Source organism: Stylophora pistillata, chromosome 7 (assembly GCF_964205215.1).
Source record: "Stylophora pistillata chromosome 7, jaStyPist1.2, whole genome shotgun sequence".
Lineage (NCBI taxonomy): Eukaryota > Metazoa > Cnidaria > Anthozoa > Scleractinia > Pocilloporidae > Stylophora > Stylophora pistillata.
The window spans coordinates 29,559,665-29,573,580 of record NC_142525.1 but is presented as its reverse complement, the minus strand read 5'-3'; the positions used below and the strand labels follow the sequence as shown (position 1 = coordinate 29,573,580).

The following is a 13,916-nucleotide window of genomic DNA, read 5'->3' as shown; positions in this document are numbered from 1 at the left end:
TTGAACGGTTTTGCGGATCCTAAAATTGCAACGGTTCGCGGTTTCGTCGATTTTTTAGGTTCGGATTTTGGATTTTGCTTCTGAGGAAGTTCGGATCGTGGATCTGAACGATCGTCAGAAATACGTTGTTTTCTGAGTATGTGTATTTTTTTGTCACGGACGAGACTCTCCGCATGTCACGCATCAGGGAAATAGGAGGGACCTTAAGCAACCACGACTGCGACGGCAACGAGGACGTGGAAAAACAAGAGATCTAATTGGCAGAACAATAGCCCAGCACGTGCATTTTGAAACTTTGTACATTTCTTAGCCGTCCTATTCAAAAGAACAACGTGAAATCGCCAAAATTTGCGTCGTCTGCGAACCGAAACCGCGACGGCAAATTGTTTTAATTTCCATTTGGAACTCAACGCTGCCTTTATACGTCATGCTGAAGTTGAGCTGTGGCGTCGTATGAGACAGTAAGCTCATGCAGCCGTTTTTAAAATTCTAACTAAGAGTAGAAATTCATTTTTTAATCGAAGTCTTCCTTGGCGTTGCCGTCCTGACTGCTTAAGGTCCCTAGTAACGCACTGGGACGTCTGCTGTGTTCGCGCCCTTATCCATGACACTGTACCCCACCGATTGCGATTCGCTCGATGGGAAAGCCATTGTCTAGCTAACACACAACAGCTCAAGGTGCGTTTTCCACCTTCTTACGAGACAAGTCGCGAACGGATTCGGATTTGCATACCCCTATTCACCCCCCTCTTAACTGTTCCGAGATGCGAACAGTTTTCCGAGAGCGAAACTTGAGTAAAACTGCGAGCTTTGAAGAGTAGGTGATGTCCAAGGACAGATGTACGAGCATATTTTGGCGCCAAACGAAGGTTATCGTGTTTATTATCCTTCAAATATTTCCCGAGGCGTGGGGCAAACGTTTACAAACAGCTGATACCGTTTACGGCGTGGGATGTTCACTTTTCCGCAGTGTTCCACATAACGCTTTCTTATCTTGAATTAAATTTTGAACGCAGAGTTTTCCGTATTGGAGGTGAGGCTTGGTAATTGGGGAATATCAATTAGGGGTATATCCAAGGATATCCCCAGTTTTAGTCGGGGGATACTTGATACTCAGTCACGTGATTAGTTTTGACCAATCGCGCGCGAGCAAAAATAATAGTTGGATTATAATGACGCATATGGATTTTGCTCGTATTAGGGTTTGACAACTTGACAGCTACGGGGACTATTTCCACAGTAGAGACTCACGCATAACTGACCTAGCTAATAGTCGCATTAGATATTGTAGGTTTAACAAATAGTCGAATCCATTGTGTATGTATGAGGTACTTTTATATTTGATAAACCCGTCACAATGAATGAGTTGCCAATTACCGGATCCTTGCGTTTGCGCAGAGATTTCTGGGATCGCCACGGGGCAAACATTGCGGCCCGCTAGTTAGAAATGTATGGCGAAAGGAGTTTCGGTGTTCAAAAATACGATTTTTGAGAGAGATCAACGCTTTTTCGCTGCAGTTTTATCGTAGATGGATAAAGATAATTTTGATACAAGGTAGGTGTAACAGCGAAACTGCCTTTCGCAATACATTTCTTTCTAGCGGGCCGCAATGTTTGCCCCGTGGCGATCCCAGAAATATTTGTACAAACGCAAGGACCCGGTTACTGGCAACTCATTCATTCCACTGAGCTCGCGTGGGGTAGAGTCCATGTTTATCCTTCGCCCACCTACTTCAAAGTCCTGTATGCCGTTGCCAATAGCTACCATAGATGAAACTTGGCCGTTCAAGACTTTGAAAAGTTATCAAATAAATAATTCTTATTAGGGTGCAGCTATAATTTTCTGAGGTAGTTTGATACAGTGGATGTCTGTCTGCTTCTGTTGTCGCTCAACACAACAAGTTGCACACGAAACCGCAGGCTGAAACAGATAAATGTCTGTATCTGAGAAACTGCACAGCCACCCCCCACCCCTAACTCAACAACGGTCAACTGATACCAAGTTAGAAGTAATGTTGGGTTAGGAGAGGGGTGGGTGCGTAGTTGCGAGTTAAGTTGACATTCTTTCCCTTGACGCTTAATTTAATCCCAGTTGAATACAGGTAAAAAAAAGTTCGATGCTGCGTCGAGTAGTCGGCGCTGGGTTCAATCACCTCAAATGGAGATGCGTAATCATTTCATTTACACCGCAACAACTTCCTAACTATTAAAAAACCTTTAATTACAAAATCTAGTCTTGTTACAGTCGCTCTACAGATCAATTCCATATCATCTAAAAAAGCTAATAAAAACATGGTCACTTTTACTATGATTGACTTTTATTATAATGTAATTAAAAAAGCGAGACTATTTTGGAACCACCTCAGTCTTTTTAAAATTTTTTTTATATTTTGGTGTAATTCATTCTATATTTTGGCACATAACAACAATAGGAAACTTATTTGGCAAAAGATCATTAAAAATTATTACTCAGTGGATCAAAATTTTGTTTTAACTGGAAATGTTTGCCGCGCATACGACGTCATTATATACTTAAATGAATTTGATCGTGTTGTTTGATCAAGCACTGTGTAGACGCATTTCCCTTCTACTCAATCAAAATGGTGAAGAAACTTTCAAATTTCCATCAAGATATCAACGAAACTCCACGGCGTGTCAGCTTGCGAAAAGCAATTTAAATATTCTATGATTTATATCACTGTGACGCTTCTTGCTCATCATTGGCTGATAAAATGCTGACAGTGGCCTTAAATTGTCTGATTGCAAGCGTCAATACAGCGCGAACTCATAGAACTCTAAAAAGTGATTTTCCGTGATCATTAAGTCGGATTAAAACACACCAGACGTCCTACGATTGCTTGTGCCAAAAAAAAGCATTTCCTAAAACAGAAATTACAAAATAATACTCTGTACTCCTAATCCCCTTATCGTCTTAATTGAGAAAAAAGTTTATACCCAACCACCCAGTATAGTATAAGAGTATTTATAAAAGAGAAAACACAAGAGACCGTTTCTTAAGAGAACCGTTTGCTTCGTGTACCGCACTACAAACCTATCTAACACTATTCATCAAATTTCTGTGGTTGGTCATCAATATTAACTAGGAAGACATTACATTTCAAAACAAGCTCTATATTTATACATAGCTCCTAGATGAAGAGAGTGTGGCTAGACATCTACCATAAAGTTATACCAAACGAACAACTCTGACAAATAATTCTCGTGAGACGGTCTCTTGCAGAAAGCATACAAATATTAATAAAATTGCATAATAGAAAACTAAACATAACTATGTTAATCGCATACATGAGAATTTTCCGTCGAGCGGAATATCGTCCAAATTTTTCTAATTTTACAATCGATTTAATTTTTTTCTTAGGACGCGAATTCGCAAATCAAGGTCGTCGCAAACTTGATTCGAGTCCATCTTGAAAATTTTTTGTTTCATGGACGGATGGATAACTTTTTTTTTCCCGGCGGTGTTCAGTTGAATTAATCGCCATTAACACTATTTTTCAAGGGCAGTGCAAAGTTTTCAGAAATTTCTGACAAACGACAGACCACCGAGGCGGACCTGCGAACAATGGTCACGCATGACTCCACAAATCCATCGAGGCGGACCTGCGATCAACGGTTACGCATGACTCCACTAATCCATCGAGGCGGACCAAGGAAAAACGTCACGCGCGACTTCACTTGTGTCGCTGACTTTCCATATTTTAATCTGATGTCATTCCCAGTCAGCCTATAGTCTATCATACCGAAATAAAAGCCACCTAGAAAATTATTGGAAGCCAACGGATTATACCACCATTTTCATTACGGAGAGGGCGCTTTTTTCTCTCTTCTTTAGGAGCGTTCTTTTTTTTCTTTTTCTTACTGACCAGTACTTTGCTTTCTACCTGTCAACTAGCAGTTTTAGAAAGCAGAGCGGAAAAGCTCCTTTTAAGTTCAGTCATAGGGCATAACAATTAAAAAGCAAACCTCCTTGCAAACGCAAATTTTCAATACAAGTAAGTCTGAGAGGTTTGATGCTATCGGATGGAAAACAATTTTTTGAAACAGCGCAAGAGGACATGCTTTAAAACTTGGTCATTCTCTGAAAACAAAAACAAAAAAAATCCAAAGGAGCGAGAACGGCCTTGATGAAAATGAAGTGTCCAGCAAAACATATTTAATCAAGAGATTCACCAAGGATAAATTATATGTTTTGAGAGCGAAAATCATCAACAATCCAGACCTGAACGTCATAGAGTGAAGAAAAATAAGCTACGCAGATCACGTCTGTTAAACATGCAGGTGGTTTACTTTTAATCCTTAAAGTGATCGTCAACGGATTTTGAATAGTAACACGAACCTGATAGAACGTAGAAAACAGCATAACTCATTGACGACATTAATTCTAATAATGGTGAAATTAAAGTTGTAGACTTGAAAAAAAAAAAAAAAAAAAAAAAAAAAAAAATACGCCAACACCAGGTCTACTGACCTTGGAGGTGAATCGCATTCCTACCTTCAAAGAATTTTAAACGGCAGCGTAATCCAAAAGTAACGCAGAAAAACGAAGTTACGTTGCTGAACGTAAACAAGAAGAGAAAAAAATTCGACTTTATTATATGAATATTGTTCAAACTGAGTTAATTTGGCAGGTCACCAGGGTCCACGATGGGATCCACGACTCCTCCTCCGTTTCCGTTGCCATTATTATTACTGTAAACTTTTTTCATGCAGACAGTGCAGCGACTGACGTGTTCGCGTTGGTTTCCGGATTTAATCGTTTTTGATTTCGGTGTTCGGAACTGCTCCTCGTCCGTGACGGTTGTTAACCAGAAACTGTACGTGCTACCATAGTAATGACATGTCCCGCGGCCGTGGCATTCGATGAAAGGACTGGTACGGAAGTCCTCCAGACAAGAGCCTGGGGATGATAGAAGCTGGCCTGCTCCATCGTTTCCGGCGCTCGTGTGCTGTCGGGAATTACACAATTAGATTACTATCGAGATTGAGGGAGGAGAGATAAGGGGTAAATTATATCAAACCACAGTTTAGCCCTTTAACTATGGGTGATGTCTAGAGAACAATCTAGGAAAAAAGAGAGGGACAGCGGATGTTGTGTTGCAAAGGTTAAAAACACTTACCATTAAGAAGCTATAGCCTATCCAAAGCCTATCCCAGCCCTCAGGACAATCTGGCTCGACCATGCTCTGGCTGTGAAGGGCCATGACCATAGCTGGCGCCTCACAGACACGGCAGCGACTAATGAACGGCCGGATATCACTGTCTACCACTGGCATCATGGGAATAGGTTCGGGTGTCGACAGCCAGAAGGTGTAGTCATTTCTCGAGGCTAGGTTACAGTTTTCGTTCAGGTTACAAAACAGGAACGGCATGGTGCTGAATTTAGGAAGACACGAACCCGGCTGACCAAGATCTTGACCGTGGGCACGTTCATTGCCCTGAACGTAGAGCAAACTGTAGCCTTCCCACAGCGCTACTGTATCGATTGGGCAATCAGGAAGCTGTGCGGTCTGACTATGCCGCACCACATAAAATCCGAAATCTGCTTCACCCGGGGGTCCAGGAATTCCGCTTTGTCCTGGAGGACCCGGCAGACCATTCTCTCCAGGGGGACCGGATTGACCCTCTAACCCCGGGTCTCCCTTTTCACCTACAGAAGAATATAGGCGGATTCATGCTGACGTCATTGTTTACATTTTTGCTCATTTGCATACGGCTTTGCGTAAAGAAGGAAGCATGTTAGATACAAATTGACTTTAGGCAACTTAAGAGCTAGAAAACCTTAGTACATGGTGAAATTTTTAGCTCTTTGGGTGTAATATTCAAGGAGAAATAGTCCATCAAAAACTGCAAAATTTCTGGGTAACAAAAGCGCTAATGAGCTCAAACATTCTATGTAAAATTTTGAGTTTTTAAACCCGTGTTGCACAAAAAGTATTCAATGCATCAGGCTCGTATTCATTGACCGAGTTAATCGTACGTTGACCTTTCGATATTCAGAACTGATTTATTTTTAGCTCCATCGTAAACTGAATTGCTTATGCTAATTAGGCAAATATTGTAAACTAGGATTCCCCTCTAGATAACAAGAGAAATTCAGTTGAAAGGCATTTGTTTTTTGTCGATAGGTGAGAACTAATGACTGCTGATTTGTTGGCACAGAACATAATAACTATAATTTCACTGGCGGAACGGATGTCGTGTGCAGTGACCTTTGAATAAAAATTCAGAGGATCTGAGTGAGATCGAGTCAAGACTTTGTAAAAATCATCCTTAATTGACTTCAAGTCCATGCACTTGCAACAATCACCCGCTGATAAGCCCATATTCCCCACTGAAACATTTACGGTTGAGGAGTGGCACCCAGTCAAAGGTGGCTCAGAACAGTTTGAAGTTTGCTGTTTGGGCAGTGTATCAATTATGTATTAATAAATGTTTTTAAGCCTTTCACCGGAATCCGTTGCCAAGAAAATGCTCAAAAGGACCGCTCCATAGATCTTATTCTGGTGCTGGCAAATGACTTCGACCGTGAACCCCAAGAAGTGACTAACACGCAAGTTCTCCTTGCAATTCCAATTTGATATCTTGTGAACAGATTGTGAGAAACGACAAGCTTATCAGCTCCAGGATGCTATTTTAATTTACAAGGAAATGTACCGCAGTTAGAAGGGAGAATGCTTCCTGTATCTTGAGAGTGAAAGGGTAAAAAATAATAACCTCTACTTTTCCAACGATCACCATTTCTCAGATTTTGACAAACGGAGCTCCTTTTCGTATCGCACAGGACACCTACCTTTTGGTCCATCTAATCCATTGATTCCAGGGGCTCCGTCTTCCCCTGTCGGACCCTCAGGCCCGCGGGGCCCTGGGGGCCCTGTATCGCCCCTGTCACCATCCTGTCCATTGATTCCGTCCAAGCCAGGTTCACCTTTTTGGCCGGGAGTTCCTGGAATCAAACAAAACAATTGTAACAGGTTTCTTGATTAGCTAATTCCCATAAGGGGAGCTGCCTGTTTGTAAAAAATGCCTTGTATAAGTCTGAATCCCCCAAAAAAGGAAATAAGGCAGCAACCCAACCAAGTATGCTAATATACTTCTACTTTCTTTTCCATCAGGCAAGCTAGCTACAAACAAATAACACTGCATATACACGCACAAAGTGATTTGAAGCGAGGGTCTCTTCATAGAATCATTAGCTCTCGAGAATTCAGATATGATGAATCTTGTAGGCTGTTTTTTCTAAAACTGCAGATCAACCTAACCTCCGTCATGTCAGCCTTCCTCATTGACTATTAACCAAAGTAAATACAAACGTCCCATTTCTTGTCGTGCAAAAACGAACAAATTTTCTGCACATGTGGTGATATTTTGCGATTTCAGAGAAAGTGAATGGAAGGGGAGGGAAGGGGAGGAAAGGGGACGTATCGGGGCACGTGATTGGCATGTGATGGGCACGTGATTGGCACATGACACGGGAGGAACAATAGCTAGTAAACAACATTTTCTTACTTTGTTTCACGTACATTAAAAATAGAAAAATAAAAACTCAGCAAAAAGTGCAAAGAGGAAAAGTTAACAAAGAAGGGAAACGCATGCAATAAAATAGGATTAAGAGGTTTGGGTAACGGGAGCGGGAAGATTACACCCCTTCTCTTCTCTCACCTTGTGTGTGTGTGTGGGGGGGGGGGGGTACCTTTTGGAAAAGAAGGAAACGATGCATAAATTGTGTATATGGGGCTCCAGATATGGTTTAATTACGGTTAAATCGTGGTTGCAAGATAACGTAAAATAATGACGACGTAATTTATATGTCAACCAAATACATTTTATGACTTCTTTCCTTGATCATGCGGAGTCACCCGTTGCTATTTGTACCTTTAAACCGTCGAAAAAAATTCCATGAATTAAGATATTAAAAAAAACATCTTACCTTCTCCGATTCCAGGAGGACCCGGTGGACCTTGGGGACCAACATCTCCGGGAGCTCCTCTCTCGCCACGAAAGCCGGGAAATCCATCACTTCCCTTCTCTCCGGGTTGACCGGGGTCACCAGGAGCCCCAATGTCCCCTCGATCCCCCAGATCTCCATCAAGGCCCCTGACTCCTTCATCTCCCTTGGATCCGGCTGGTCCAGGCGGTCCCACAGGTCCTGCACTTCCTTTGGCCCCATCACCCCCAGGGGTACCAGGTTGACCAGGGTCTCCAGGTTCCCCGGGAGCTCCAATACCTCCAGGGGTACCGTCTGGTCCTTCGATAGAATAAAAAACGGCCCGTTAAAGAAACAAACACTTGAGGCCAGCCGGTGGCAAATGAAATGATCAAGTACCGAGAGCTAACCGCAAAAAAGCGTTGAGCCAAGATATTTTTCACTTTTTTCAAGTAACAAATATAAAAAATATTTTGATGATTTCAGCCATTAAATGTTCTTAAATTATCTCCTTGAGAGTTTGACTTTCTTAACAACCCAAATTACTTCCACAGAGGAATACCCAAGGTTCGTTATCTGGACGAGGGACCTTTACGTGAGCCGCACCACGAGACTTGAAGTCCCTCTTTAGAGAACTAAAGAGATGAGCAAATGTGCCATGAAATGACATTCATTATATCCTTGAAAGATGCTAAAACTGAGAGAGAGAGAGAGAGAGAGAGAGAGAGAGAGAGAGAGAGAGAGAGAGAGAGAGAGAGAGAGAGAGAGAGAGAGAGAGAGAGAGAGAGAGAGAGAGAGAGAGAGAGAGAGAGAGAGAGATGGAGAGAGAGAGAGGGAGAGAGAGAGAGACTTGAATGTCAGGCCGCACAATATGAAGATGTACATCCCTGAACTGCACTCCCTCAAGTCTCATGCTTTCAACAGATTTAAGCAAGATTTAAAAAATAATAATAATAAAATAAAACCGATAATTACGAGGCCCACTACCGTAAATGATAAATATATCTTATTCGACGTTTTTTTGTATCGCTGAGTATTTTTACGAGTTGTGCCGTATTTTGAGTCAAAATACAAGTAACGAGTAAATATACTCAGCGATACTACACAACAAAACGTCTAATAAGCTATTTATTATCCAACACGCCAAAGTGTTATTTCAGTGCGGGCGAATTTCGCGGATATTTTTTTATGGGGAGTGCGTGACAGAAGTCTGCGAAGCGGAACGGAATTGGCGCGTTGCCTTGTTGCTGTTTCTATTTTCTTCAATAAATGAAGAAATTTCCAGGTCGTCTAGCTGTTTTTGTTCGCTCGATTCGTCTAATAAACTAGGATGTATATTTGCCAGCCATTCTGACTCTTCGTCGTCGGAAATATGATTCAAATTGTCCGCCATTTTTTTTTTTCGTAATTCAACCCTTCGCTTACGCGATGCGAGAAAACCTGTTTAACCGGTACTCTAGAGTACAAATACCGCGTGATATTTGTACTCGTCTATGGCGTTATTTGTACTCTACGAAGTGTAGTTGGAAAATAATGAATTGTATTGTACCTGATGGTCCTCGTTCTCCTTTCAGCCCGGGCCGACCATCTGCTCCTGCCTCTCCTGGTGGCCCCTGGGCTCCTTTTTCACCTGGTTGGCCTGCAGACCCATTAATACCTGCATCACCCTTAACCCCAGGCTGCCCGGCTGTTCCTTCTTCTCCCTTATCTCCTTTAGCGCCTACGCCTCCATCCAAACCATCTGGACCAGGGGGGCCAACCGGACCTATCGGACCAGGGTCACCTCGCGCACCTGAACGTGAAATGATAGAAGTGACAAGCCTCTTCATCTGCATTCAATTACTCGAGAACGTGAAAAGCAGCCGAACCAAATGCACCCCCCCACACTACCCCACTAAAACGAATGAAAAGGAAACTGACGAACTTAAATTCATATCGAGTCAGAAATTGTTTGAGCCTGGAGAGCGTAACTTTTAAATTTGCACATACACAAATAAACACACACAAAATCACACGCACACAAAATCTCACACACACACACACACACACAAAATCTCACACACACACAAACACACACACACACACACAAACACACACACACACACACACACATTTTTAAGGCTGGGATGTATAAACCGCGTGGTTCGTCTTTTTGCGACAACATGGATAACATGACTTACAAGTCTCAGTAGGAGTTCCTTTTACTTAGCCATTTTTACTGCGGAAATCGTTTCGCCTTACGCCACACTTTAACCCTTCAACCCTTATCGGTGGCATGCGTTCCAGAGATGTGCATGCGTGAGAACATGCATTCCCCCTACGTTTGCACAGGTGAGTGGCTAGCATCTAATTTCTCCTCACAATATAACTGAATCACACATTAGGCAGGGCTCGAAATGAAAAAAAATTCTCCATCGCAATTTGTGAGTAATTCCTTAAATTTAGTCGCAAGTTCGAAGATGTTAGTCGCAAAAGTAACCAATCCAATAAATTTCATGAGCGTTACAAGACGTACTTTCGGAAAAAAGTGCGCCCGCGATACGTTTCTCAGCAAGAAATCAACGATAAAAGTCACGCAACATTTAACTTGAATTTCGCTGGATTTTTCGGATAAAACTACAGCAACCAGTAACAAGTAAGACACAAGGCTGTTGAATATAATTTATTTATTCAACAGCCTCACCAACCAAAAAAAACGTGACTACTAATCAAATTCTCACTGTCAGAACCATAGGAAATGTACAGAGAACACTATGGAGAATATGCACACTGATGCTAGGGTGTAAAGTTTTTAATCTCGCTCACCAGTCAATGTTAGGTTTCAATTCATAGTAATGGCTTAAGTGGCGAGACTCACCTTCCTGCCCCGGGGGTCCTTGGTCACCAGGCTGCCCAGGAGGTCCTTGTTCACCGTTGGTTCCATCAGTTCCATCCACACCATTTCGACCTGGTTGACCTTTCTCTCCTTTGGGGCCCTGAACGACTGTCGTTTCTCCTGTAGTTCCCTGGTCACCCTTGGGCCCTCGATCACCTAATGGTACATACAAAAAAAAAAAAATAATAATAAACAAAAAAACCGTGAATTCTTTCCCTGCTAAGACGTAGCTAGGGACAAATTCTCCCCCTTGATGATTCTACGTTTCCTTCTTTCTCGCCCTATTTTTGCCGTGGATGAAATTGCGTAACATTGTGTGGCATTCAAGTCATTTGATTCAAAAGTGAAATGTGGGATGCGGGGTTGAAAGCTTGTGCCGTGAGACTAGATGCCATGAGTGAGGTTGAGAGAGAGTTTCAATGCATTATTGGCAGACATGATTAAGTTGATGATTAAGTGTGCGTTGCTCCCATTGAAAGCGAATAGCTTTTTTTATGTTTTTTTTTTCTCACTAAGTGCCCACGCGAGTGAGTGAGCACTTGGTCAGTGATTGGACCTCTCACATTTTCAGACATTTACAACATGCTCGACAATGTCGCACTCTATGTTGTGATGGGTTTTGTAGCATCTTAGATCACGCTTCCGAAACTCTCCAACTTAAAATCACAGAAGCTATTCACATTCAGTGGAAACAACCTACAATAAATCATCAATTTCATCACGCTAATCTAAAAATTTTCTTGTCATTGCATAGTATTATTGGTAGACGCTTTATTCATTTAATTGCGAACGCAATAAACCAGCTCATTAAACCTTTTAACCCTTGTAGAGTGACCTGCATCTAATTTCTCCTTACCATATGACCCCAGAATCAAACACAAAGGTTAGAAGAATAGTAAAATGATCAACTGCAGAAACTCTCGATTGTTAAGCAAATTCTCCCTGTTAGTACCTTAGGAAATGTATAGAGAACAGTATGGAGAATATGCATACGGATCTTAGGTTGCAAAGGGTTGTAAATGTTTCTTGCAGCTCCGTTGGTAGAGAAACTGACCTGAGTGTGGAATTCTGGAGAAAGGATGGCCGCATCTTTTAATGCCCCGATGGAAGGCAGTTGAGATTATTTCGTGTATTTTGTATCTTTGGTTTTAATGCCGTATTTTATATATTTAAAAGGTCCAAAGACAAGAAGAGTGTGACTGAAACGCGGGGGAACTCTACGAGCTTTCTATTGTTAAGAAACACCTCTCGGTATTTCACCTGAAAATCAGAAGTCTAAGTTGACACACACTTCGGCGATCTTTGTGAGTTAATCCAATCTATCTCCTTTGTTTTCGACGTCTAAATCAACATTATCATTTTATTGACGATTTTCCTAGTTTACATCTTTTCTTTGCTGTACAGCAAAGAAACTAACCCTTTCACTTCCAGAACCCATAAACATGGAAATTCTCCTCAAAATGTCGATACCTCCTCCAGCAAACAGGTGTGAGGAAATACGAAGTGATCATTTAGTTGATACCCTTTCACGCATGCCTACCTTGATCTCCTGGGGGACCAGGAGGTCCTGGAGGTCCTGGTTGTCCATCCTCTCCTGGTTGCCCTTTCTTTCCATCTTCTCCACGATTTCCTGAAGCGCCCTCTGGACCACGGTCTCCCATCTCACCTTTAACACCGATTCCAGGCAGGCCAACATCACCCTTACTTCCTACAACAAAATGACACCCGTAACAGAGTCAAATCCGGGGTTTGTACAATTCTGTTGTTTTTGTCTCGGACCTTGCATTTCCAAAAACCCATTAACAGGTAATTAACTTCCTTGTAAACACTTCCGGCTAGCCAAGGTTCTTTCTTTCGTAGTAAGCAAAATGTAAAGTTTTAGCCGAAGGACCAATGTTTATGTGTAGAAACCGACATTAAAAGAGTTATGGTTTGTCGGTAGACCTTTTAAAACATTCAGAAGAATTCTTCGAGTCGGGCTTTTGAAGCCTGCTGAACTATTCTCATTCCCTTGAGATTCTTTTTTTTTTGTTTTCACTAATATCACCCCTTTCTACTGTTCTTGTGCATGGTTGAATTTATATTTTGTTCAAAATAAAAGTTTAAGTGGAATTTGGATGTCGCGAATGTTGACACCATCAACTTGACTTGGTATAAAGCAATAAGGGGGTAAGTTTCTGAAGGAACTCTGGTACTACGTCGGTGGGGGTAACAAGGTAATTTGGTTCAACTGAGTTGATAATGTAAACTGGCCAATGTAAAGGTTTAAAAGCCCTTTGCCAATTCGCTCTGACGAAGGGCTAACGCTCCAAACATCTTGGTTGGACGATCACCTTATGAATAATTCATGAGTTTGAGAAAAACACAATCAAAGATACTTTGCATTTTTTCTCACCTTGCGCGCCTTTGTCTCCGGCGGACCCTCGTGGTCCTTGCTCTCCAGGTGGGCCTGCAGCTCCTGTCTGGCCCTTAGGGCCTTCTTTCCCTTCAGCTCCTGGGGGCCCCGGCAGTCCTCTGTCACCTGGTAGTCCTCGAGTACCGGGTGTACCAGGTGTTCCACGTTCACCAGCTGGACCTTCAGGCCCCGGATCACCCGGGCTACCCCTTTCTCCTGCTGCTCCATCGATACCATTATCACCTTTAGAAAGAAACATCGACTTCTCGTCAGCACTGAGAAGAAGGGACCCTTGTCAAAAATATGCTGCTTTTTTTTTTTTTTTTTTCTTTTTTTTTTTTTTAACAAGATGCGTTTTGCATTTAGCGATCACTTACTACAAGTCTACATTGTTGGGATTGCAAATTTGCTCCTTAGACATCCCAACCAAAGCAACATAACTAACATTTTCTATTCTTTCGGATGTCGCAGGGGTCTTTCTGCCCTCCGGTACGATGTTTTTGTAACACTCACTGCTCAACTGTGAGGTCCAAAGCCAAAATATTTCTACTCTTCAAGTCGGCCGCGTTCTTGTCATTTCTTGCACATAACCCAGAGAAATTTAATAATTTTTCCTAAGTAGCCTATTAACATGTACATGCCATTTATTTTGATGCCTACAGTTAAACTAAACACGATAATTCAGAAAGTGTAAGCCGTAC

The 13,916-nt window shown here is 42.1% G+C and overlaps 1 protein-coding gene across 2 annotated transcripts in view; it reads right to left on the bottom strand.

Moving 5' to 3' along the window:
* Positions 1–2,200: 2,200 nt before the first annotated feature.
* LOC111320751 (uncharacterized) overlaps positions 2,201–13,916 on the bottom strand; it is a 43,057-nt gene continuing 31,341 nt past the window's right edge. For both annotated transcript variants that reach the window (XM_088728495.1, XM_088728496.1), the window contains 8 exons: positions 13,216–13,458; positions 12,361–12,528; positions 10,803–10,976; positions 9,495–9,737; positions 7,949–8,266; positions 6,812–6,964; positions 5,139–5,668; positions 2,201–4,967 (listed from right to left, as the gene is read on the bottom strand). In XM_088728495.1, the coding sequence (XP_088584621.1) occupies positions 4,638–4,967; positions 5,139–5,668; positions 6,812–6,964; positions 7,949–8,266; positions 9,495–9,737; positions 10,803–10,976; positions 12,361–12,528; positions 13,216–13,458 (2,159 nt within the window). In that variant the 3' untranslated portion in view covers positions 2,201–4,637. The remainder of the gene's footprint in view (positions 4,968–5,138; positions 5,669–6,811; positions 6,965–7,948; positions 8,267–9,494; positions 9,738–10,802; positions 10,977–12,360; positions 12,529–13,215; positions 13,459–13,916) is intronic.